This window comes from Centroberyx gerrardi, chromosome 13 (genome assembly GCF_048128805.1).
Source record: "Centroberyx gerrardi isolate f3 chromosome 13, fCenGer3.hap1.cur.20231027, whole genome shotgun sequence".
In the NCBI taxonomy this organism is placed as follows: Eukaryota; Metazoa; Chordata; class Actinopteri; order Beryciformes; family Berycidae; genus Centroberyx; species Centroberyx gerrardi.
Window position 1 is genome coordinate 15771959 of NC_136009.1, and position 22262 is coordinate 15794220.

At 45.2% G+C, this 22262-nt stretch overlaps 1 protein-coding gene across 1 annotated transcript in view; it reads right to left on the reverse strand.

The window, feature by feature from the left end:
- ptch2 (patched 2) overlaps positions 1–17260 on the reverse strand; it is a 34643-nt gene extending 17383 nt beyond the window's left edge. The window contains exons 1-8 of the mRNA XM_071925063.2: positions 16777–17260; positions 14656–14848; positions 4237–4426; positions 3966–4035; positions 3699–3790; positions 872–980; positions 599–685; positions 342–463 (exon numbers count right to left, since the gene is read on the reverse strand). Of these exons, the coding sequence (XP_071781164.1) occupies positions 342–463; positions 599–685; positions 872–980; positions 3699–3790; positions 3966–4035; positions 4237–4426; positions 14656–14848; positions 16777–16923 (1010 nt within the window). The 5' untranslated portion in view covers positions 16924–17260. The remainder of the gene's footprint in view (positions 1–341; positions 464–598; positions 686–871; positions 981–3698; positions 3791–3965; positions 4036–4236; positions 4427–14655; positions 14849–16776) is intronic.
- Positions 17261–22262: the final 5002 nt, after the last annotated feature.

The following is a 22262-nucleotide window of genomic DNA, read 5'->3' on the forward strand; positions in this document are numbered from 1 at the left end:
TCCCTCTCGGTACGAGGCATTCCTAGCATGTGTCTGTTGGGTTATTAGGGGTTACACAGATTCCACAGTCACGGCGGCTCGCTGGCTGACTGGCGGGCTAGCTGGCTGCCTGCTTGGCTGGTTGACTGGCAATAATCTGCCCTCCTGCTCTCTCTCATCCTTGCATCTTTCTATAAGAGGATCTTATAAGTAAGGATAAGCTGCATCAGATGTTCTACACTGATACTATACTGGGGACACCTTTATGTTATTATACTTACTTGCAGCTACGCTTTCAGACCCCTGACCCTTGCAAACACTTCCCTATACTTATCTCAAAACACACATAAACACACACACACCTCAGCAGAGCGTCCTGGCTGCTCTTGACCCGCCCTCCCAGGATCAGCTCCTCCTGCCAGTGCATGAACTTCCGGCTGAAACCATGGCAACCACCCTGGAGACGCCCAGCGATGTCAGGACTCTGAAAAGAGGGGGCAGGAGAGGAACAGGCAGAAGGAGACGGAGAGATGGGGGATGTTAGGTGTATCTGTATTTTTTTGCCTGTTTTTTGTATATATGAGCGAGCTTGCATATTTGTGTGTGTGTGAGTGTTTACCTCTCCTAGCTCCTTGTTAGGTGCACTGAGGGGGCAGTCGGGGTCTGAGGGGTCCAGACAAGGCCTGTTCATGTAGGCATGGCCCACCTACGGAATCAAACAATGTTAGAAATCTTCTTGGAAAGCATGGAAAACAAACTGGAAAATAGTGAGAAAGTATCCATGTAGGTGTGTAGCTATGTACATAATGAATTAATCAAGTGATAAAGTCAGTCAGTAAGTCAGTCAGACATTCATTCAGTTAATCTGCCAGTGTGTAGTTGTGTGTCCCACCTGGGCTTTGTCCAACATCTCCTTAAATCCCTCCAGTGAGGTGAACTGACTCAGTTCCTCCATCAGCTTGACTGGGTCTAGATTCATCCACTGGATATCTGGCATTCCCCTGGAGAGCAAATGCACACATATAACGATCAGCAATGCAAAGATACTGTGAAATAACTCAATAACTTACAGAATACACTGTACAATAAGTTAAGGTCTAAGGCTCGGTGCACTCTGATGTGTCACTGGGTGTCTGTAATGCCCTTGCGGCTGCATGGCTTTGAATTCCTGCTAATCTTCACTTTGTGCAGGAAAACTATGATTCTTTCAGCCCAGTTCAGTTCTCTCTCTCTCCCTGTGCTGGGCTAGGCGGGAGGCTAGCTGCAGATGCTGGATAAAATAGCGTTTATTATCCTGTTTCACGCTGCCACAATGCCCGGGGAAAAGGCACGGCGGCAGCCTGCTCACTCCCATTCCTCAACGTCCTGCATTGAGTCATAACGATTACCTCTGCCTCCCAAACGTCTTGATAAGGAGGGAGGGAAGGGGAGAGGTAGGGAGGCTGGAAGGGAGGGACAAAGGTGAGGAAGAGAGGGTGGAGAGAAAGGAGACAAGAAAGGAGGGATGAGAGGAAAAGCAGAGAGGGAAGAGAGCGCCCCAGTAGGTGTTTGGGCTGGCAGGCAGGTGGGCTACATAGCTGCAGTCCTGCAACCACTGGGTTCTGCAAGGAGTGTGTGAGTGTGTGTGCGTGTTTGTGAGGCTATGAGAGGCCTACTGCTGCTCTCTCACACTGTTCAGTGATGTGATGTTCACTGACAAAGAGCCTAATCCTGAAGCTTTTCATTGCTGCCTCACCTGCACCACTATCCTCCCTCTCCTTAGGCTAAATTCATAATTTTCTCCATAGTGGAGCTTATTATGTGGCCTTTTGAGTGAGGGCTTTGGGTGTCAGTTGACAGCTTTGCCTGTAGTGGAGGTTGACTTGGTACAGGCAATTCTGCCCATCTAAACTCACTCATTGGTTAAGACCAATGTTGTTTTTTATAGCCTGCAAGGTTCCTTCTTAGAAATCTTAGAGAGCAAGAAAGCAAGAAAGAAAGCAAGAAAGAAAGAAAGAAAGAAGTTGCTACATTATTGACAGGTTTTTTCACTTAAGAAAAATTAGATTTTTTGACTCAATACACGATTCAAAGACTTGTTAAGATGGACATTTTATACAGTGAAAGAAAGCAAGAAAGAAGAGGGACAGAGAAAAAGAGAGAAATAAAAGAATCCCAAAGTGTCTCAACTCTGGCCCAATCTCCCTCCAATGGCTCATGAAGAGAGCTCCTCTCCTATTCCCACATACCAGGGTCCCTTTGCTGCTGCTCGCAAAGACACACTCCTTTATCAGCTAGTTTTTGCTTGAGTGAACCGGGCCTGGGCCCTTTTGTTTTTCCATAGATTGCTGCTCTTTGTTCTCCCAAGTTTTTTCTCTCTCTCACTCACTCTTCCTCACTCTCTCTCTCTCTCTCTCTCTCTCTCTCTCTCTGCCTCTCTCCCTCTGCCCCTCTCTCTCACTCTGTTTTTTTGCATTTAAAACCAGGGCTGAAGTGAAGCGGAAGCTGACTAGGGGGACACTGGCCTCAGTGACCACCCCCAGTTCCCTTCAGCTGCGCAGGCAAAAGAGAAAAAAACCCCACAACAATTAATAAATAACAACAAGAGGCGTTCAACAGTTTCTGTGATTTAGAGGAATACTTGAGGGATCAGTGGATCATCAAAGACCCCCCTCTCCTTCTCTGTCCCTCTCTCTCTCTTTCTGCTTCTCTCCTTTCACATGAAGGCAAGTGGGAGATGCTATAGGGAAAATAGTGTTTGTTTCCCTATGCGCTGGCCTGTCATGCAACATGCCAGTGCTCAATTCTAGACAGCAAAAAACAACACATGATTTCTTTGGGAGAAAGAAAAGAAACAGCCGCTATGATCTAAACTATCTTTTACAAACGAAGGAGTCAATTGAAATATCACTTCTGGCGACTAAAAAAAAAAAAACACCCCTCTCTTTCAGTGACTCAATTTCTCAAGAGAACCTCGTCCCAAAAGAAGAAGCCGAAGAAAAAAAAAAAAACCCTGAATCCGCAAATGCCCAAATACCCCCAGACTCCACTGTTAACCGTCTTGTAGCCTCTCTCTCTCTCTTTCTCGGGGGACTTGAGGCTTGAATACTGCCCATTTTATTTGTTGGACAACTTGGGAGCTGGGAGCCCGGGGCATTACCATGAGAATGCCGAGTGTTAGCCGCGAGCTGACAAAGCCGCCCCCCCCCACCACACCACCCCCTCCCTCCTCCGGGGGCCCCTGCACTGATGGACACTCACTCGTAAACTGAAAGAATGCTTACCATTGTCTGACCCAAAGGGCTCCCCTGCCACCACCACCACCACCACCTCCCCGCCCTCCGCTCTACCAACCCACCACCCAGTTGCTGCTGCAGCCATCTCCTCCCTCCGTCCCTCCCTCGCCTCACTCACTCACTCACTCCATCTCTCCCTCACTTTCTCTCTTTGAATTTCTCGCTGTCAGGATCTCTCCCCCCTGCCCCTCCCTCCTCCCCTCCCATGCCTCTCCGGGCCCTAAAAGAACTCTATTACTGACCGCTGCTGTCAGTCACAGCACTCACTCACTGACAGACTACTGGAAACACAACTGTACGTCTCCATCGAGGCACGTGTTGAAAGTTACGGAACCTGTCCAAAGTCTCTAGTCTGCGGTGTATGTCAGATGGAAGCCATGGCAGCAAAGGGAGAGATATTAACATTTTAATCATTTCAGGTGGGGCAAATATTCTGAGACTTACGGTAAATAGGCGGAGCCTCCCTGTAGCTTGGCCCCCTCCCAGAAACAGTCCAATGGGGTGATTATCATACAGGGGAACAGCTTGTCAATCATCTGGGACAGGAAATACAAATGAAGCATTATAAAACAACACAGAGCTACAGTACCTGGTAATGTTGTATCAGTGTGATCAATTACTCAGGATATTAGCCTTAAAAATATGTGATACAAATATGAAATATATAAGAAACCCAAAAAATACATTCTGCATTTTCCTTTGTCAACTTACCCTTTCAATCATGACATTTTCTATGATAGGGACTCCTGATTTGTAGCATATTTTGTTGAGATCCCATGACCTACAGAAAAGAAAATATCAGTCAGGTCAGATGTACATAGTAGTGATTTTATTTGTAGTTTTAAAGACACTTTTAGCAACTTATATTATTGGTAAATGCATAAACAACAGAAATGTCTCGGTGTTAGCTACAACGCTGGTTCAATCCAGTCTCCTTTCATTTCATCTCTCAAATTTGTCCACTACTATTCGGTCCACTTACTTTCCAAACAGTGACACCTGGACCTTGCTGGCGGACAGGGAAGCTTCCATGTGAACCAGCAAAGCCTCCTGGGTAAGAATATTGGTGCCCTCTTCTTTGGGGGTCTGGATGAGCATCTGTGAGGTAAACACTGACTCCTCTCCCTGCTTCTCCTTGGTGTAGCGAAGCTCCTGGCTCACCCGACTGCCAGCTGGGGAAGAAGGAATAAAGAATAAATTAATATAGATAGATAGATAGATAGATAGATAGATAGATAGATAGATAGAAATGGAAAGGGGGATGGAGGTAGTTGGAAAGTCCAGGAAATATTATCTGCGTAAAATATTGCAGAATGTGCTCCTGAACGCCACACATGCAAAGACACAAAGACTCACACACACACACACACACACACACACACACACTTGGATCCTATATGGAAGTGGGTCGCGTGCGTACATATGTGCACACACTTACACAAGAACACACGCATATCGACCAACGCCCTTGGCCCTCGCCAGTGTTGGTTTTGAAGGCACTTCACACAAGCCAGCGTCTGGCCAAGAGAAATGAGTAATACAGCTTCTCATTGGCTTCTTCTGCGAAACAGATGTGCCCTGTTAGCTCGGAAAACCAGCCCTCTGATGCCCCAAAAACCCTCACCACTTTACACACAGGGCAGCAGATACGGGCACAGCAGCGGGCGAATACATTTAAAAAGAAACTCGAGTAGCACTTATCTGCACCGGCTCCTCTTGATCTATCTGTCCTGTGTCCACCTTTGAGGCAGTTTAAATGCCAAGTGGCCAAATGATAATTCAAGTGCACCTCAACTAGTTCAAGTGCATGAACTTGTATTTTTGGTCTAAAAGCACCAGACTATAATGGAACTGCAATGGGAACACCTTTCTTCCAGGCTTATCAGTGGCAAGATCATGATGGAAAACCCATGATGGTTTACAGCAGTCAGAGACACGAACAGAACAGAGAAGAAGAAGAAGAGGAGAGATGAAGGAGATCGAGGGAGAGAATTAGTAATTAGTTCAAGAATGAGAGAGAGAAGAAGAGAGAGAGAGGGGGGAGGGAGAGAGGGAAAGAACAAAATATTTTGGTGGTGGCAGGGTTGGATGAGGGGGAACAGCGAGCAGCGATGGTGTTGATGTGGCATGCAGAAGTTGGGAATGAAAGACATCAAAGCCCACGGAGAGAGAGAGAGCGAGAGGGAGAGAGAGGGAGACGGAGAATTAGAGAGAGAAATACGGACGTCAGAGATAGTGAGGGAGGGAGAGAAATGGTGAGCGAATGGTTCAAAAGAGAGCAGGGGAGATAGAAAGAGAATGAAAGAGAGAGAGAGGGCGAGAGAGAGAGAGAGAGAGAGAGAGAGAGAGAGAGAGAGAGAGAGAGAGGGAGAGCTGTGCTGTGCGGTAGACTCCAGCCCCCTAATTACAGGAGGTTGCCCTGAAAAGAGTTTGCCAGCCGGGGGGATCTGTGGCTGTGCCAAGTGGACATGAAACATGCCGCGCTGGATCACAGAGGGCCCGTCTGCCCCTCTCGCTGTCCCACTACATGACAACCCCAGAGAGAGAGAGAGAGAGGGAGAGAGAGAGAGAGAGGGAGAGAGAGAGAGAGAGAGTTTGGAGGCGAGAGCTACCTCCACTCTCCTCTCTCTCTCATTCTAACTCTCTTCGCTCTTTCTCTCACTTTCACTCTCCTGGCTTTACCTCCTTTATCATCTAATTCTCTCCTACTCTTAAATACTCTTTGCAGCCCTTGCCCCTCTCTCTCTCTCTCTCTCTCTTTCTTTCTTTCCCTCACGCTCGCTGCACCTCCCCCCAGCCTGGAGCAGGCTCCTATAATTGATGGGGAGAAAAGAAAAAACAAACTATTCAGCCTACGCTGTGAAAGTGTGAGATCAGGTTAGAACGCTGGGCCTTGGAGACACAGTCCAATCTTTCCAGGCTTCGCTTTCAAGGCTTTAATTACCTACGCAGGGGCTTGGGAATATCAAGTCACCCCGTTTATTTGCAATTACGGGTGTCTTTTTGGGTCTCTGGCTCTGTGCATCACAAAATGATAATAAAGGGAATATACTGCGTGCTATTGGACATGCTTTGCACCTCTGGCCCTACGTCATTTTTGAAAGTCATGGAAGCATTTTTCTAAACATGAAAGAAGCTTCCATTCCAAGCTCGCCACATTAGTTCAAATACATTCCCCCACAACACAGATTTTATTTTATTTTTTCTCCTGACTCTTTGATTTGCGGTGGAGGAAATGAAACACACTGAGAGAAGAGTATGGAGCGTGTTGTATCATTTCACAACTGATCCTTTGAAATGTTTCGGCTTTAGGCTTTGCACATTGTCATTCTGTGGGGGGAAATTAACTCAGAATCAGAGTCACTTTTACTCACAAAGAATGGTGCATAAACAGTTTAAGTTGGGGCTTAGACATAAAATTCCCCACGACTCCACTTATAGGTTCCCCACTACACAGATTTCAAATCAAAAAGGGCTACTACAAAATGGAACCCTTTCCGTTCGTGGACCTCTTTGACATCTGTTAAACCTTTTTTGACATTTCGTATGTTAACTTCTGCAGCGTGGGGTTTTGATCCCAACAGGAACTGGGTGGCTCGGAGAGACTCTGGCTCTGTAATTACAGGCCTCCTGAAGTAAATTATAGCTATTTGTGTCTCGTTCCTCCCATCTGGACCACCCAGGCAGCCAGCTAGCTCTCTCGCTCTCTTCTCCCTCTCTTTCTCGCCTTCTCTCCTCAACCCCTGGTCCGGCCCCAACCACCCAGCTCCGAGCCTCGCGCTGCTCCGCTCCGCTCCGCTCAGCTCAGCCTCTCGCTCCATATGGAAGACTTGTCCTTTCTTTTTTTTTTTCTTTTTTTTTTGGTCTCTCTTTCTTTCGATCTCTTGGTTCCTCTGTCCTTTTCCTCTCTCTCTCTTTCTATCTCTCTCTCTCTCTCTCTCTTTTCAATCCCCCCCACCCTCTCTCTCTCTCTCTCCACTCGGCCTGCTCTCCCCGCAGCCTTAAAGAGACAGTTCCTGGACATTTTTTCCCACCCTGGGAAGAAAGCGCCTTTGAGTGTGGAAGCTGGGGTTTTAACACCCCAGTGGCTAGTCATTTTATTATATGAGCAATTTTGTGACATGAGATATTAGCCAGTGTACAGTGACATGATCAAAAATGAAAAGGAAATCATCAGAAACAAAAAGTAACTTCCTCTAAAACCCATCTAGAATCCTTTCAATTCATGTTTTTATTTATTAGATTTACGTAGAGTGCACTGATGCAAAAGTCAGGTATTTTAGAGACACTCTAACCTCGTCTTACAAATTACAGCAAACTACTTGATTCTGCTGGGTGCAACTTCAGCATATAAACAATTTTACTAGCCTCGCCACTAAAAGCACTTTCACAACACTAACGACATCAGGAGAGCGAAAACCGGGTGAAAACAGTTATAACAAGCCCTGACGTGGTTTCATGGGTGTGGGCGTACAAATATATGTTTGTATTAGTGTGTGTGTGTGTGTATATACAGTATGTGCATGTGCCTGTGTGTATGTGTGCACCGGTGTATCCTCACCACTGGACCCTGTCTTCTCCAATCTCAGCCATTTCCTCTCCACCTGACCAAGCTGCACACCCACACTGCCGCCCCCCGCCCCAAACCAACCTTTTACACCAGTGAAAATATATGGCTTCTCACATCTGGCGTCCAAGAGAGAGCCAAGGCCACCTTTGAAGTGTTGTGTTTCAGATTAACTCTATTCTATTCTATTCTATTCTATTCTATTCTGTTGTTTTGGCATACAGGCCCAGTCCCAGTTCCAGGCCACACTAGGTCAGACCAGGCCACCTTCAAAGTTTAGTGTGGTAGATTAGCTGGATTAGGGGGCCGCTGAAAGGCCTCATGCTGCTATGGAGGAAGACCCAAGACCAAGCAGGCTGAAAGTGACATGTATGCTTTTACCTGCTACATAATGCTACGCTGGACGTTACCTTTTCCTCATTCGCGTGATAAAATGATAAAGCAAACAGCTAATTTATGTGTATATTGTGCCAGAAATGATGTATATTTCCCCCCTAAAAACAGATCTGACCGGTTCAGAGCAGCAAAAATACAAGAAATCTGACTAAAAGGATCCCTTTGGCTGCCATCTTCCATCCATCATTTACCTTTTTTCTCAGCAGCTCTTTTCACAATGTCCCACAATGGACGGTTCTTAAACATTTTCACGGGAGCCAAATGAGAAATTTATTCTCTTGGCCTGGAACCCAGCTTCACAAAAACCTCTCAATACTTTTGTCATATGGACCCACCAGGAACAAGGCTGTGCCCCACTTTGGGTCCTCATCCATAGCTGCAGAGCCTGGCCCTGCCCTGTGGCATCCCCCAGCCAGGGCATCTCACAGGCAGGCTGCCCCCAGCAGATGGGCTGTTCCTCCATACAAACTCCCAGTGCAGCTCCAGACTGAATGCACACCCTTTTGTCATTCAACCCTTCAATTTCTTTCAGATGTTTCCCAACAAACAGCGGAATAAAATAAAGAGGGAACTTTTTTTCACAACAAAAGCAAATGGACCAAAACTTTCCCAGCCAGTAAAACAATGCCAGAGTCGGTTGAGGGGGGGGGTTGAGGCTGGGGGCAAGAGAGAGAGGCTGGCGCTTTGGTATCTTACCTATAGAAATACAGTGTGTGTGTGTGTGTGTGTGTGTGTGTTTTGTGTACACACACATTTGTAGCTGTGGGTGTATCCATCAGTTGTCAAGGACAGTTGTATTAAACTCAGTTTAGGAGGAGAAAAACCTAATCATGTGTGAAGATGACAAAAGAAAATAATCAATTTCAATCTGCGTGCATCCCCCGGCTCCCCCTCCATCGTGAAAAAAAAAAACAGCAACCATGAGATCAAACCCAAAAAACAGTATAGAACAGAGAAAACGACATGAAAAATCAGTTTCACTTACATTCTATTCAGATGTGCCAGTGGTGTTAGCCACCACACATAAATTTCCACCAGGGTTGGCATTTAGGCACTTTCTATTTCCATATGTATAGGCTTGCCTCTGCTAATTATGCTAATCATGGGCAGTGTTGGCCACTGTGAAAAATAGTCACATTAGACACTCCACTGACCGCTAATACTGCTTAATGTGTGGTTGAAACATACATTCATCCCTGCCTGAAAGGCAAAATTTTTCCACGTTGCTGGTCTCATTCAGACGAGAAATGAATTTATTGAGCCCAAGAACCATTTCTTTTTTCCCTCCCAAGTACCAAGAAAATGTTCTCTCTCTCCCTCTCTCTCTCTTTACTTTTTTATACTTTCATGGTGTAAAGAGGGAGGCAAATGGTGCAAACCCTAAGGTGACTGGTGTCGCTTTATTTCACGCAGACCAAAGACAAAGGTTGCTCTTCAGTTAGGAAAGAAAGGGTGCCACACTGAAAGATATTGGTTGAGGTTTCATTATCCCGCTCTCAGTTGTTTTGCAGCCTTTCTCAGGATATGGCATTTGATGTTGCAGAAAGAGTTTAAGAGTGCAGCGCCCTTTTGATATAAGCTTTGCATCGGAAATAAACGTGAATAGATATATTTTATCTTGTCACTGTAAATGTGGCTGTAAGCCCATTGTCAAGTAAAAATATGATGAATACTTTTTGTTTTACATTTTACAAACAAAAGTATTTTGCCAAATTCCCACCTAATTAAAAAAGACAGGTACAGAGCAATGTGTGTGTTTGAAATAACATGGAAGCAAGCGCAATATGTCACATACACATGTATCTATAGCTGCTCCATGTGTGTTTATTTGTTGGGGGGTGGTCTTGGTCTGACTGTTGGAGAAGAGTGCGTGTGTGTGTGTGTGTGTGTGTGTGTGTGTGTGTGTGTGAAGGGGGGGGGGGGGGGTGAGAAAGGGGATGGAATGAGGCAGACTTGGATGGAGGGATGGAGGGAAGGGGGTGAAATAAACATTTAGAAGTGACCCAGGTTGACTCTGGTCTTGTTTGTTCTCTCTACCAGTGAGGTCCCGGGCCCTGAGCGCTGGGAGTTTATTTATCTAGCTGGGGCACCGCCGCGCGCTATTCACCTCCAATAATGCCTCATAGAGCTCCCTTTCTCTGTCTGAACTGGGGCGCTGTGTGCGCTCCGATGAATTATAGCATTTACCTGCTGCTGCCGCTCCGAGGTTTGTTTAGAGAAACCGCTCCAAACACCAAAATGCCCACGTGTGCATTTGCTCATTTGCGTGAACTCAATCGCGTTCTCTCTCGCTCATTTACTCTCGTCCACGCTCACCTTCTCTCTCTTTAAATCTCTCTGTTTCTTGGTCTCTCCATCTCTGGGAAAGGCCTTGGCTGCTTTCTTGGCTAGGCTAGTTTTGGTTGCTTACACTTCAGTCTCCCCTATGCCTTGGCTCATTCATGCTATGCGGAGTGTGTATGTTCTTTTACCTCCCCCTTTCCTATCCTCTTTCTACACGGCCTCTTTATGGGACATGTGGTGCGCCTGCTATCCGGATAGGCCCTGTCTCACTGCACTCATATTTGGACAGCTTGACTGTGTGTACATGTCTGTCATGCCTCACCCAAACTCTGCCAAGAAGGATGAGTTTAGTTAATGTAAGAGTAAACACCACCACTTCGACATGTAGGCCATTTCTTTCCTCTCTTTCTCAAACGAGCTTTTCAAGTGGCCCTTTGTAAGAGGGGAATAATTCCAGCTGAAAAAGCTTAACCTTTCGGTACAAACAACTTTTCAAACACACTGAAGCAAGGCAACAGAATGTAGAAATCGCTTAAGTTTGATTGATTTGAGTAAGATTTCAAGCAACCACTTTCTCACCAGACTGTACATTAAGAAAAAGTCACTCTCAGAGTCCCAAACCCCCAGATTTTAGGGTGAAAGAAAGACACGAGGGCATGGGACCATCTCTTACTTGATGTTTTTTATAGAGAGAGACAGGCAAAAACGCTGGCAAAAAAGTGTCAACTAGCCATAAACCTTCCGCCCTGTTCCTGCCCCAACCCCCCAGTGTCTCCTCTCATCCTCCTCGTCTCCCTACACCTCTTTTTACGATCCCTCTCTTTTCTCCGTGTGGACAATACAGGCTGGGTCACACGTTGCCCAGCTCACACCGACTCTCACACTCTCAAACCTGTTAGGCGGGCTATAAGCCTAACGCCTAGAAATAAACAGTATTGGGTAGATATAGCACAGCGTAAAGAATATATATGCAAATGGCTGTTATACTGAAAAACAAATGTCTGTTATACTGCCGGTGTTGGCCAATCTGAACTGGGATGGACACTTTCCAAGAAATACGCTATATGATACAACAATAAAACAGCAGTGGCCCAAACAAGGATGATGTGAGCAATTTAAGGTAATTGTGATGGGTGATGTCTCTGTCTCAGATTCTCCTCAGCAGTTCACCAGTAAGCCAAAAATAGGCCTTAATCCCCTTGTCAGACTAAACAGACAGATAGCTTTCACAGCGCCCTCCTCATGCTCACCTACACAGGTGTGTGGACTGGAGGCACAATTCCCCCTTATACTTTTTTTTTTACTTCAAAGTTGTAGGTCCTGCTAACAACTTTCCACACAAGTGCCCTCATGATTGACTAGTGAAAGCTTAGACAATACACAAGAAAGTTTGGGGATGCAGGGATATAGCATTTGGATCTAATGCTACCGACTTCCCCTTGCGTCTCTCTCTTTTTTGTCCGTCTATCTCTTTCTACAGCGAGACAGGCTGCATTGCTGTGTGTTGGTGCGGCAGGAGGGAGGAAGCAATTAAAAAAGCCCTGGTGGCCTGACTTCACAGAGCAAGCAGACAGACAGGTAGGCAGGCAGGCAGACAGACAGGTAGGAATATAAACAGACGTACACAAAGCCGAGGCGGACAGACAGGCGTGCGGTCAGGAAATTCAGGCAGGCAGACAGGCGGGCCAAGCTGTACACACCAAAGGTGGCAAAGATGACAAGTGTGTGTGTGGGTGTGTGTACTGTGGGGGCAGCTTCTACACTATGGATATATGATGGGAAGCATATGCTCCTCACACACACACACACACACAGCTTGCACGATGTTGGCACAGTATTAGCACATGAGGTGTCAATTCACAGCTATGACATGACTACTTTATTTTGAACAAATTAGGATACAAGTGGAAAATGCTTTGCTTATACTGCAGTAGTAAAGAGCAGTTTCACAGCATTATTTGTCAAATATAAAGGGCCGATTCGCATATATTTATATATCTTTACAATAAAGATACATAAACTAATTTCTTGCTTCCATTGCACTGTATAATAAAATGAAATGGCTAATGTATTAAAGAAAAGAAAGAAAAACAGATTTTTGAGACACTCATCTATATACATCTGTTGATCTAAGCTATAAAATCAACTGTCCTATTAGGGAACATATCTTTCCTCCCTTTTGCGTTTTGGCTTATGTGCAATGGTGTGTGTGTGTGTGTGTGTCAGTGTGTGTGTGTGTATGAGAGAGAGAGAACTAACCTCTCCTTGTTACCGAACCACTTTACTCTCCATTGAGGCCCTAGCAGCTTTGTCAATGGGCTATTGGTGGAAACAAGGCAGGCAGAAACTTTAGAAACATGGCCACGGCCTCTTAAAGGCACAGCATTCCTTTTCAGCCCCCGGTTCAACTCCCTCAATCCCACGGCAAAACAACTGGCACACAAACATCTAAACATCTCCTTTAAGAGCTCTGCCAATTAGCTCGAGAGGTAATCCTGAAGCTTTACACTAACCAGAATGAAACCGTGGAAAGGGAGACTGAGAAAATTCAAATTTCTATTGCTTGTTGTTGTAGAAGTGGCTTGTATGAGTCAGGCATTTGCTGCCAACCTCAAGCTAATCATTTCAGTGAGTACAATTAGAGATATCTTTTTTTTTATTTTGCCTCATCAAGAAACTGGCTTTGACTTTTAGTCATAAACCAAGCGAAGAGTGGAGCCTCCAAACACTTCTTCTGACACCGCCAGTGTGTGATTCCTCTGACACCTCCGTAAGGCTCCTGTGGGAGAAACCCCCCCCGCCTCCCAAGTCCTCTGGTGACATGGTGGGCTTAAAAAACCCTATAGAGTCTGTTTATATTCACCAACTGCTGTGGCGCTTTTAGAGCGTGCAAAACAGGTGGGTAAACTTCAGCTGCATTCACTTATATTTTTTTTTCTTGTAAGGAAGAGAGGAGGAGGAGGTGGAGGGGGGTGGGGGGGGTGGGGGGGTGGGGGGGGGTGGTGCCTGCTTGCCTGCCTGCCTGCTTGCCTCTTGTTGAATGGAATCCAAGAATAGTTAGGGACCACACAGGGAGCCGAGGGGGGGAGGGGTCAGAGCCCTCAAAGATGGCTAACCATTCACACAGTCCATCTGCTGCGGGGATCAGCCCCGGCACTGAAAGCCTGGGGGTTTAAAAGGAATTTGGCCAGTGTGAAAAACCAAATAAAGCTGCCTCTGCCCCACGAAAATGTACAGATAACCTCAACCTAAAATGCACGGAAAGGAGGGAAGGAAGGACGGGAAGAAGGAAAAAGAGCAATGTCAAATGTAGAGGAGATCTGTGAGGCAGCGGCGCATCACAAAAACAGTGACAGAAAAGTCAACAGGGCAAGAGAGAGATCGTGTTTGTGTGACAGAAGAGAGAGAGAGCATTGTAATGTATTAGTGTAATGGAGGTGTTTGGATTTCTCGGGTAAACTGTAGCTCATTAAGGAGCAAACACACACGATTAAAACAACACTGACACAACATCTAGAACTTTTCAGATTAACACATCCACCACACAGGAGACAGCGAAGTGAGCTACATGTAAAGGAGCTTGTATCCCTGTTTTGCACTGGCAGTGTCGCGGGAAAATCACCAAGGTGTTCTTACTAATGCTCACTTTCATGCAGCCAAACATGAAAAACAACATGAAACCAGCTCCTCCAAATCCTCAACCTTGTTAACCGCTAACGCTCTTAACTATGCAGGCAGCGGCTGAGCCAGACAACCAGCCAGTCTGTCAGTCATCGAACACCTAGTGCCCTCCCATGGCACTGAGATGACACTATATGGCCACCCTGCCTCTCTCCACCACCCACTGCTGTCATTCAAACTCCAGTTAAACCCAATGGAAAGTAACGAGCCGTCAAAACGAAAAGAAAAATACTTTGCTTGAACATAAAGTCACCAAATCCAGGCATGACTAAAGACTGAACTCATATAGTCCGCTGACTTACCTGAAGGATACACTATGGCACGTTGTATTTGAGTGTGACGCAGTTAATATGTCAACATCAAACTCCAGTGCAAAAGTGAATAGCTCATGTTTTGTGTTGCTGCCTTACAAGAACAAATGCTCAGTCGGGACAAACGCATGCTATATCAAATCACATATATCTTGGGACTCACCTTCCACCCATAGCTGTTCGATGTCCGTTTCGATGGCTGCGACTCGGAGCCCCACGGACAGAGCCCCGAATACTAAGAGTCCGATAAAGAGGACCTTCCCACAGTGCCTCTGGATGTGGCAGCCCAGAGAGAACAGGAGGGCCTGGAACCTCGCCCGGATCCACAGAGGAGCTTTCTGACCTACCGCCTTCCCCTGGAGATGAAGCAGGAGGGAGGGCGAGAGGAAGACAGTATTATTATTATTACTCTTGCTATGTTACTGTACATGACTGATGCATCCACGAAAGCAAGTTTCATAGCTCTTCTCTCTGTCTATGTATCCATCTGTCTCTAGTGAACAGATTGTCAGGCCATAGCTGGAGAGCTACATGCACAGACAACCAGCATCCAAGACTCATGCAACTATATTCAGTGAGAGATATCTTTCTCTAGAACGCAGGATAACGTTTTGTATGACTGATGACACATCAAGTGCCAATGTTTGACAGCACAGTTATGCCAATACTGTCCTGCCCAGTGTGTGCTGTGGGACCCCTGCTAAAATCCCACCTCCATCACCTGAACTCATTCCAGATCCAGGACCGGGTCTCCCACAGCATCCCAGCAATGACACTATTTTACCCCATAGACTTCACAGACTTAGAATAGCACTAATTTCTACTAGGCCTAGCATTAGTGTCAAGATTTGTTTTGGAAACTGGCTCCTGGTAATACACGGCATACAACTCTAGAGAAACAGCTATAGAGAAGAGATGGGCCATATATCTTGAATTAGTTTAATCTGACAAAGATAGACTGAGTTTGGCCAAACACTGACATGCTGCATCCACACACCACAAACCCAAGACTTGTAATGAACGTCACAGTCAGAGTGAGCATTTACATTATAGTTGTACACAAAGTAAGATCTGGACTTTGTTACTTTCGTATCAAAAGCCTGTAAGTATACATAGGGCTTCTTATCATATCTACATCTAGTCTTTATTGGGTACACAATAAAGAATATCATGGCTGTCACCATATGTGTTCTGCTTGTGTTTAACAGTTGGAAAAAATGATGTAAGTAGACTATATGATGCCAGCTGGTAGGCAATTAGTAGCCTTGTTCAACCTCCTTTAGACTTACCATAGGCCTATGGGTGCAAGAGTGTAAACTAATGTGTTACTACTGTCAGCTGCTTACAAGTGTGAGTTTCAACTAACAACTATTCTAATCTGCATCGCACTCTTTTGCTCCATGTTTTAATATAACTGTTAAATGTGCACGTTAGGGAAAACCGTTCAATCCCTGCGCTACAAATGTCACTTCTGCAGAAGACATTGCACTGGTGTTGTGGTTTCTCTCAGCAGTGCTGAAACACGTCCAAGCATCCGGGCGGTCCAAAGATGCTTTGTCAGATCAAACTCAATCAGTGAATTCCTTTACAGGACCCACCACATTTCCAAACAGACCCCGGGCCAGTGCGCTCTACGCTGCCTGCACAAAGCCAAAAACACGCACAAAACAACTGCGATGGGAATAGCCCCTCTCGCTCACGGTGGCTTCTAGGAAAAAATGAATGGAAAACTCATCTCCACTCATAATGACAAACAGCAAACAAGTAGCGAACTTAATATGCTGCCCAATGTGAAAACTCACGCATAAATCCTAACAGTTTATAACAGGGGTTTCCATAGCCTACTTTTTAATGTCAAGAACCCCCTGATCGAGTCACTTTAGACCCCAGACCCCGATATGATAAAGGTTTTGTCCCATAACCCATCGGGGAAGATTTTTGCTGTTTGTATGTACTGTGACAACAGCGGAGAGTAAACCCTTTGATCACAATAGTCATTCTCATGCTAACTTCTGGTGGTTGAAGTAGCCAAACAGTGAGATAACAGTGCAATAATCCTAATTTCGCTGGGGACTCCCTCGGGGAACCCTGGTGGTCCCTGGATCCCGGTTTTGGGAGCCGCTGCCTCAGCCTACCCTACACTTCCACATGCGCCTTCGCCTCACGATTCACTCTTGGATAAACTGGTAAATCAAAGCTGCCCGTGAAGACGTTCATTCACATCGCCGGCTGAATGAGAGCTGCTTTCATATTCCACACTTCTAGACTACAAGCGTCGTATCACCTTTGAGATCTGTTTAAGTGCGAAAGCAGCGTGGCAGTAGCTGGGTCTCCGGAGTAGGTCTGAGTTCGCAGGCGGCTGAGAGCGCGTATAACTCGGGGGTAAATCTCCAAAGACGCCGGCCCCTGGGACCCCGCGATCCGAGGCCATAGTCCAAAGAGGGTGAACGGGGCGCAGAGCGAAGCGACAGAGAAACGGTGCGAGTTCAGAAAAAGCGACAATAATCCAACATAGAATACGAGCGCATCCAGCACCGCCGGGGAAAAGTTAGAAGAATACTTTCTAGTCTTCCTTGGAGCCAAACAAGTCTCGCAACTCCATCCCAACATTATGCGCCGAAATCCGTATAGATCCTTCAGTCTTCATTCGTCCCGATGGTTTATAAAACAACGTCTCAGAGAGGAGTAGTAGTAGTAGTAGTTGTAGTAGTAGTAGTAGTAGCCTATGTCTGAGCCGTCCGTGTCAAGTCTAACTCCGATCCTGTAGCGGTAACATTTGGAGAAGTTCGCCTCTCGGCAAATCCTGAAAAGGGAGGTTTGATGGAAAAGTGCTCCGGCTCCCATTGGCCAAGGAAGAGGCAAATTACTTTGCAAACATCGCCTATTATTAGCTGCTAAGCAACAGCTCACCAAAGTGGAGAGAGAGGGGGACCACCCAGGCTGCTGCTGCCTGGGCTGGAGGGAGGAGGAGGGGAGGAGGAGGGCGAATGGGAGGGAGAGAGGAACTCTTTCAATAAACTCTGCACAGCCGCGCGCGCGCACATACACACATACACGCATGCACCCGCAGATACACACAAGCGCGCTCACTCTCTCTCTCTCTCTCTCTCTCTCTCTCTCTCTCTCTCACACACACACACACACACACAGCTTGCTGCCTGCCCGCCTCACTTGCTCTCTGAACATTATTCCCAGTGGCTTAGCCCTTCAGTTTGTAAGAAGCAATCGCACATGCCATCTATTGATATAACAGCAGCAGGCACGCACGCACACAATTTTTTTTTCATCCTCAAGCAAATCATTAGGCTATAAGGGAAAAAAAAAAAAGTTAATTCAGCTTTTCACACATTTTTGAGAAAAAAAAACGGAATGTAAACATTTTCTTTCTATTTTATGTGAGAATTACAGATCAAACAATCTCAACACATTCAGTATCACTTTGTGAGTAAATCAAGGCAGCTTCTGACCCGCCAACTCATGTTCTGTGTCTAATCATAGAACATGAGGTTTCAGAGCGACACATTTGTTACAGAACACCCAAAAAAGTCCTATTTCGCCCTCACCAGTCCTTGCTGTGAGTGCAGTTTGTCAGGCAGCTGTGGGAAGTGTATGTGTGTGTAAGTTTTTAGCACTAACAGCTGTAGCCTCACCTCTTGTAGCCAAAAGCTCCTAGCAGTGCATGGAAGGTTGATAGGTTTTCTTACACCCTATAGAAAAAATAACCCCTTTGTCTCTGGTAACGATTCTTAAAAATTGTTTCAGATGTATCTTTTTTTTCCATAGTGCATTGAAGCTGCATGGTTCAATATGAAGCCCTTATCTCTGTGGAGACTTTTTGAAGGTTTCCATGTCTTTCCATGCACCATTTCATGGATTCAGAGAGGGGTTCATCTGAAACATGTCTTAAAAAGAAAGGGCTCTCCTTCAAGATTGTTTTCTAATTTCTACGAAAGAGGTTAGAGTGGTTTGGTTTGCTTATGTATGTTCCCCATTGGCCCCACTCACGACAGTATAGGGGTGAAGAAAAAAACGTTACCACATTAGAGAGACTTTTTCTGCCTAAATACCAAACCAGTGCCGCTGTGTGAAACATTTCTCAGGTGGCTGGAGCCAATTTGAGGCCCTTTGGGCTACTGTAAAGCAATTTGAAACTGAAGTAAAGTCATTTGAATATAGGTGTTGGTGTTAGAGACTCGTTCCACTATTGACAGCTCTGGTAGTTCCAGGTTCAATCTACGTATATGTCACAGCTTGCTGTCAAGTTGTTACGTCCATCATCACTGTTTACATGCACAGAGAGGAAGAGAGAGAGAGAGAGAGAGAGAGAGAGACAGGAGCGTGAGTGGTCAGACCAGCATATGTATGTAATGAATTTACGTAATATACACTGAATGTACAAAATATTAGGGACATCTTCCTGATATTGAGTTGCAGCCTATTTTGCAGTTGTCTCAAAGCTTAAAAATCCTTCTGTAACTCCTCTGCTTCTCTCTGTCTCCATCTCCTCCTTGGTGATTAGTATAGATTTAATAAGGGAAATCAATACGGGATAATGGCTTTTACCTGGATTCGGCTCATCAGTGTACTTCATGAAAAGAGTAGGTGAAATCTCCCTAATATTTTGTACATTCAGTGTAGTATATTACTATTAGAAGGGCTGGGGATCAGCAACTGGGGCAGCATCAATGGGGAACACATAGTGGATCATAAAGAAGAAAAAGTAGGCTACTGTCAGTCATAATTGTTAATCTACATTCGCTTAAATGTTGCCACTGTACAGCCATCAAAAGCAAACAGTACTAAAACGTCACATAACAGGAATAAAAGTTTCTATACCAAAAATCTGTTCATCTGTGATAACAAGCAAGGAGACACTTTCTGGGACCATTCATTATTTATTACTAATTACAAAGTATGATGTAACACTGTAATAAAGAGTGATGGGCAGTTTCTCACAGTAACACAGTTCTCTTTCACCAGTGACAAATATTCACTTTGAACACACTTTGAGTATCTAAAATGAATATTAAGTGATTTTGTAATTATGTGATAGTAATTTGATAGACGGAACAGAGTGACATTTTGCCAAAAGGATTTTAGAGAGAGATTTCACTGTACCGCATTTTAACTGCTTCTTTCACTGTAGAACATTTTATCCATTAAGTTCAATATCCAACATTAGCTGCCATAGGGATCAACTGTCATCGCTGGCTTTTAGGTTTCCTCCCCACAACTTTAAATACTGATAATTGCAAACAGGCAACATGACTTGAAAAGTAAAACCCGGCACACAGAATTAAATAATAGAACCTAGCTCTGTATTGCTTTGTTTGTGCTTCACAAGTCTGTGCTTTCATTAAAATCAGGGTAAGTGTGTGGTGACGACTACAGGTCACCAGATGGGCCAATATTGGTGGTTAACCAATCATAAACTCCCGTTTAATACCCCTCTATCATTAAGATCCTCTTTGAACCTTTGTAAGTCAACAGGCTCAGAATTATCTTAGAGCTATAGATACCTTCAGGGAAACCACACCCAGATACATTTTAGATTTTCATCGTCTGTGGTGTGCATTATAGAATGTAAATATGGGGTCAAATTACCAAGCTGATGTTTTTCATTTTCCTGAAAGATTAGATCTGAAGAGTTTTGCCACTAAAAGTTTCAACAATTAAGAAAATGTAATGCCTACTTATAAAACCATTACATTGCACTGAAGCCTTTAGATCTGTGGTTATGAAAAAGTAACACCAGGGATGCAATTATCTGTGCTTTTTAAACATTTACTGACAGTCTAACAAAGGGTAAGTGACAAGCAGCCCACATATTAGCACTGCAGTCGAGGTCGAGTTTATGCAGGTATGCAGAGCCACCTCTTTTCTCCTGTTGACACAACCGGATATATCCACCTATTGTATCAGCCTATCCATTGACTTATAATGGGCAGTAGGATCACAATACGCTGTACTTACCTTCTCAACTACAGTATTTCAATGAAACACCTACACAGATACTTACTGAACCATCTGTCCAAACGGAGGGGACCATGCGCTCTTATACTGTGCTCATGTTTCTAGGGTGGCAATGGCCGGCTTGTTCCTCCACTTTACTGGAATTGGGTATAGTTTGCCTGGGCTGGGCTGGGTTGGGTTGAGTGGTAGAGGGAAACAGGCAGCTGGAAATGGGAGCTAATGTGGAATGTGAGGAATTGGGCTGTGTGGTAGGGGGCCCCTTCAAGCCTAACAAACTCAGGGAGGTCCGAGGCCTGGTCTGGAGGCCTTGGATAAATAAACCATCTGAGATGACCATGCGCTGTCCAGATATCTGCCATCACACCGCCCCGGCCTCCAAACACAAACCGCCTAGCTCCCTCTCCCTCCGTCCTCCCCCACTCTCCCCTTCCTGTGTCCCTCTCTGTCCCGCTCCGTCTGTCCTCCCCTTTTCCTTTCTATATCCTCTCCTCCGTCCCGCTGTCTCCACTCCTATCCCCTATACCCTTCCTCCTATCTCTCCATCTCTCCTTCACACCTTTATCTTTCCCTCCTGTGCCGTCTCTCTCCCCCCCCCCCCCCCCCCTCCTCCGTTTACTTCTGCCTATCTCCCTCTCTCCGTTCCTTCATTTCATTTCTCCCCAGTGACTCCATCCATCCGTCCGTTCATCCATCCATGCATGCCTGGCTGTCCGGGGTTCTGTATGTGCTCTAGGCGGGAGTTGGGGAACCGCTCTGGCACTCAGCCGTCACACAACAGCCGAGCCGCCCGGGGTCCAAGCCCAGAGAGTGTTTATTTATCGTAAAGAGAGGCTGTGGGACCGGTCACGACCGCATTTCTTCTTTCTCCCTCATATGGGATAAGTAAAAGGTGGATGAGAGGGAGGAATGAGAGAGAGAGAGAGAGAGAGAGAGAGAGAGAGAGAAAGAACATTTTCCTGGGCTAGATTTCATCAGAGCTACAGTGATAATCATCGTCACTTAGGACATAGAAGTGAGGTGAAAATCAGATTACTTGATTAAAAGTACAAAAAAACATACATCTGATATCACAAGGCTGCATTTTGTATACTTAAATGATTTGATAGCTATATAAAGTATGAACGAATGATTCAAATGAAAAATGAAGGTACGGGTCACACTGGGGTACATCTGGAGAATGTGTGGTTCCCTTTAAAACCCTTCTTTTTCAATATTGGACTCTCTTACAGCTATGTAATGTGATATAAATTTGTCCTCAGCTCCTAGTATGATATCAAATCCCCAGATATACCAGGCCTGGATCAAACAGAAATAGCAAATAATTCTTAGAAACATGTCTTAACTTGCTTTGGAGTGGGACACGGATCAGGTAAATTGTCAATCACAGAGAAGTATGTTTTATGGATTTCATGCACTTTCTAATGATTGTCTATATAATGTCTACTGTGGCAGAAATGAAAACAAATCTGGCACCAAACAAACTATAAAAAGTAATTGCAAATGTGACCCAAGTCTGGAATACAGATGTAAATCGAATAGTACATCTACTGAGTGATGTGAGAGTGATTGAGGAGGGATGACATCGCTCTCATTTACACCAAGTATTAAATGTATCATCTTTGTGTAAAAGGTCTAAAGGCCATTATCTCTTTCTGTGATGGTGATTTACAATAATTATACTGAGCAGTTTAAAGTGATAAGCCACAGACCAGCAGATCCAGCTCCAAGACAGACTGAGACATAAAAAAAAAGACCTTGGGAAATGATATTTGCTGAAATTGTGCAAGCCGATAGGCC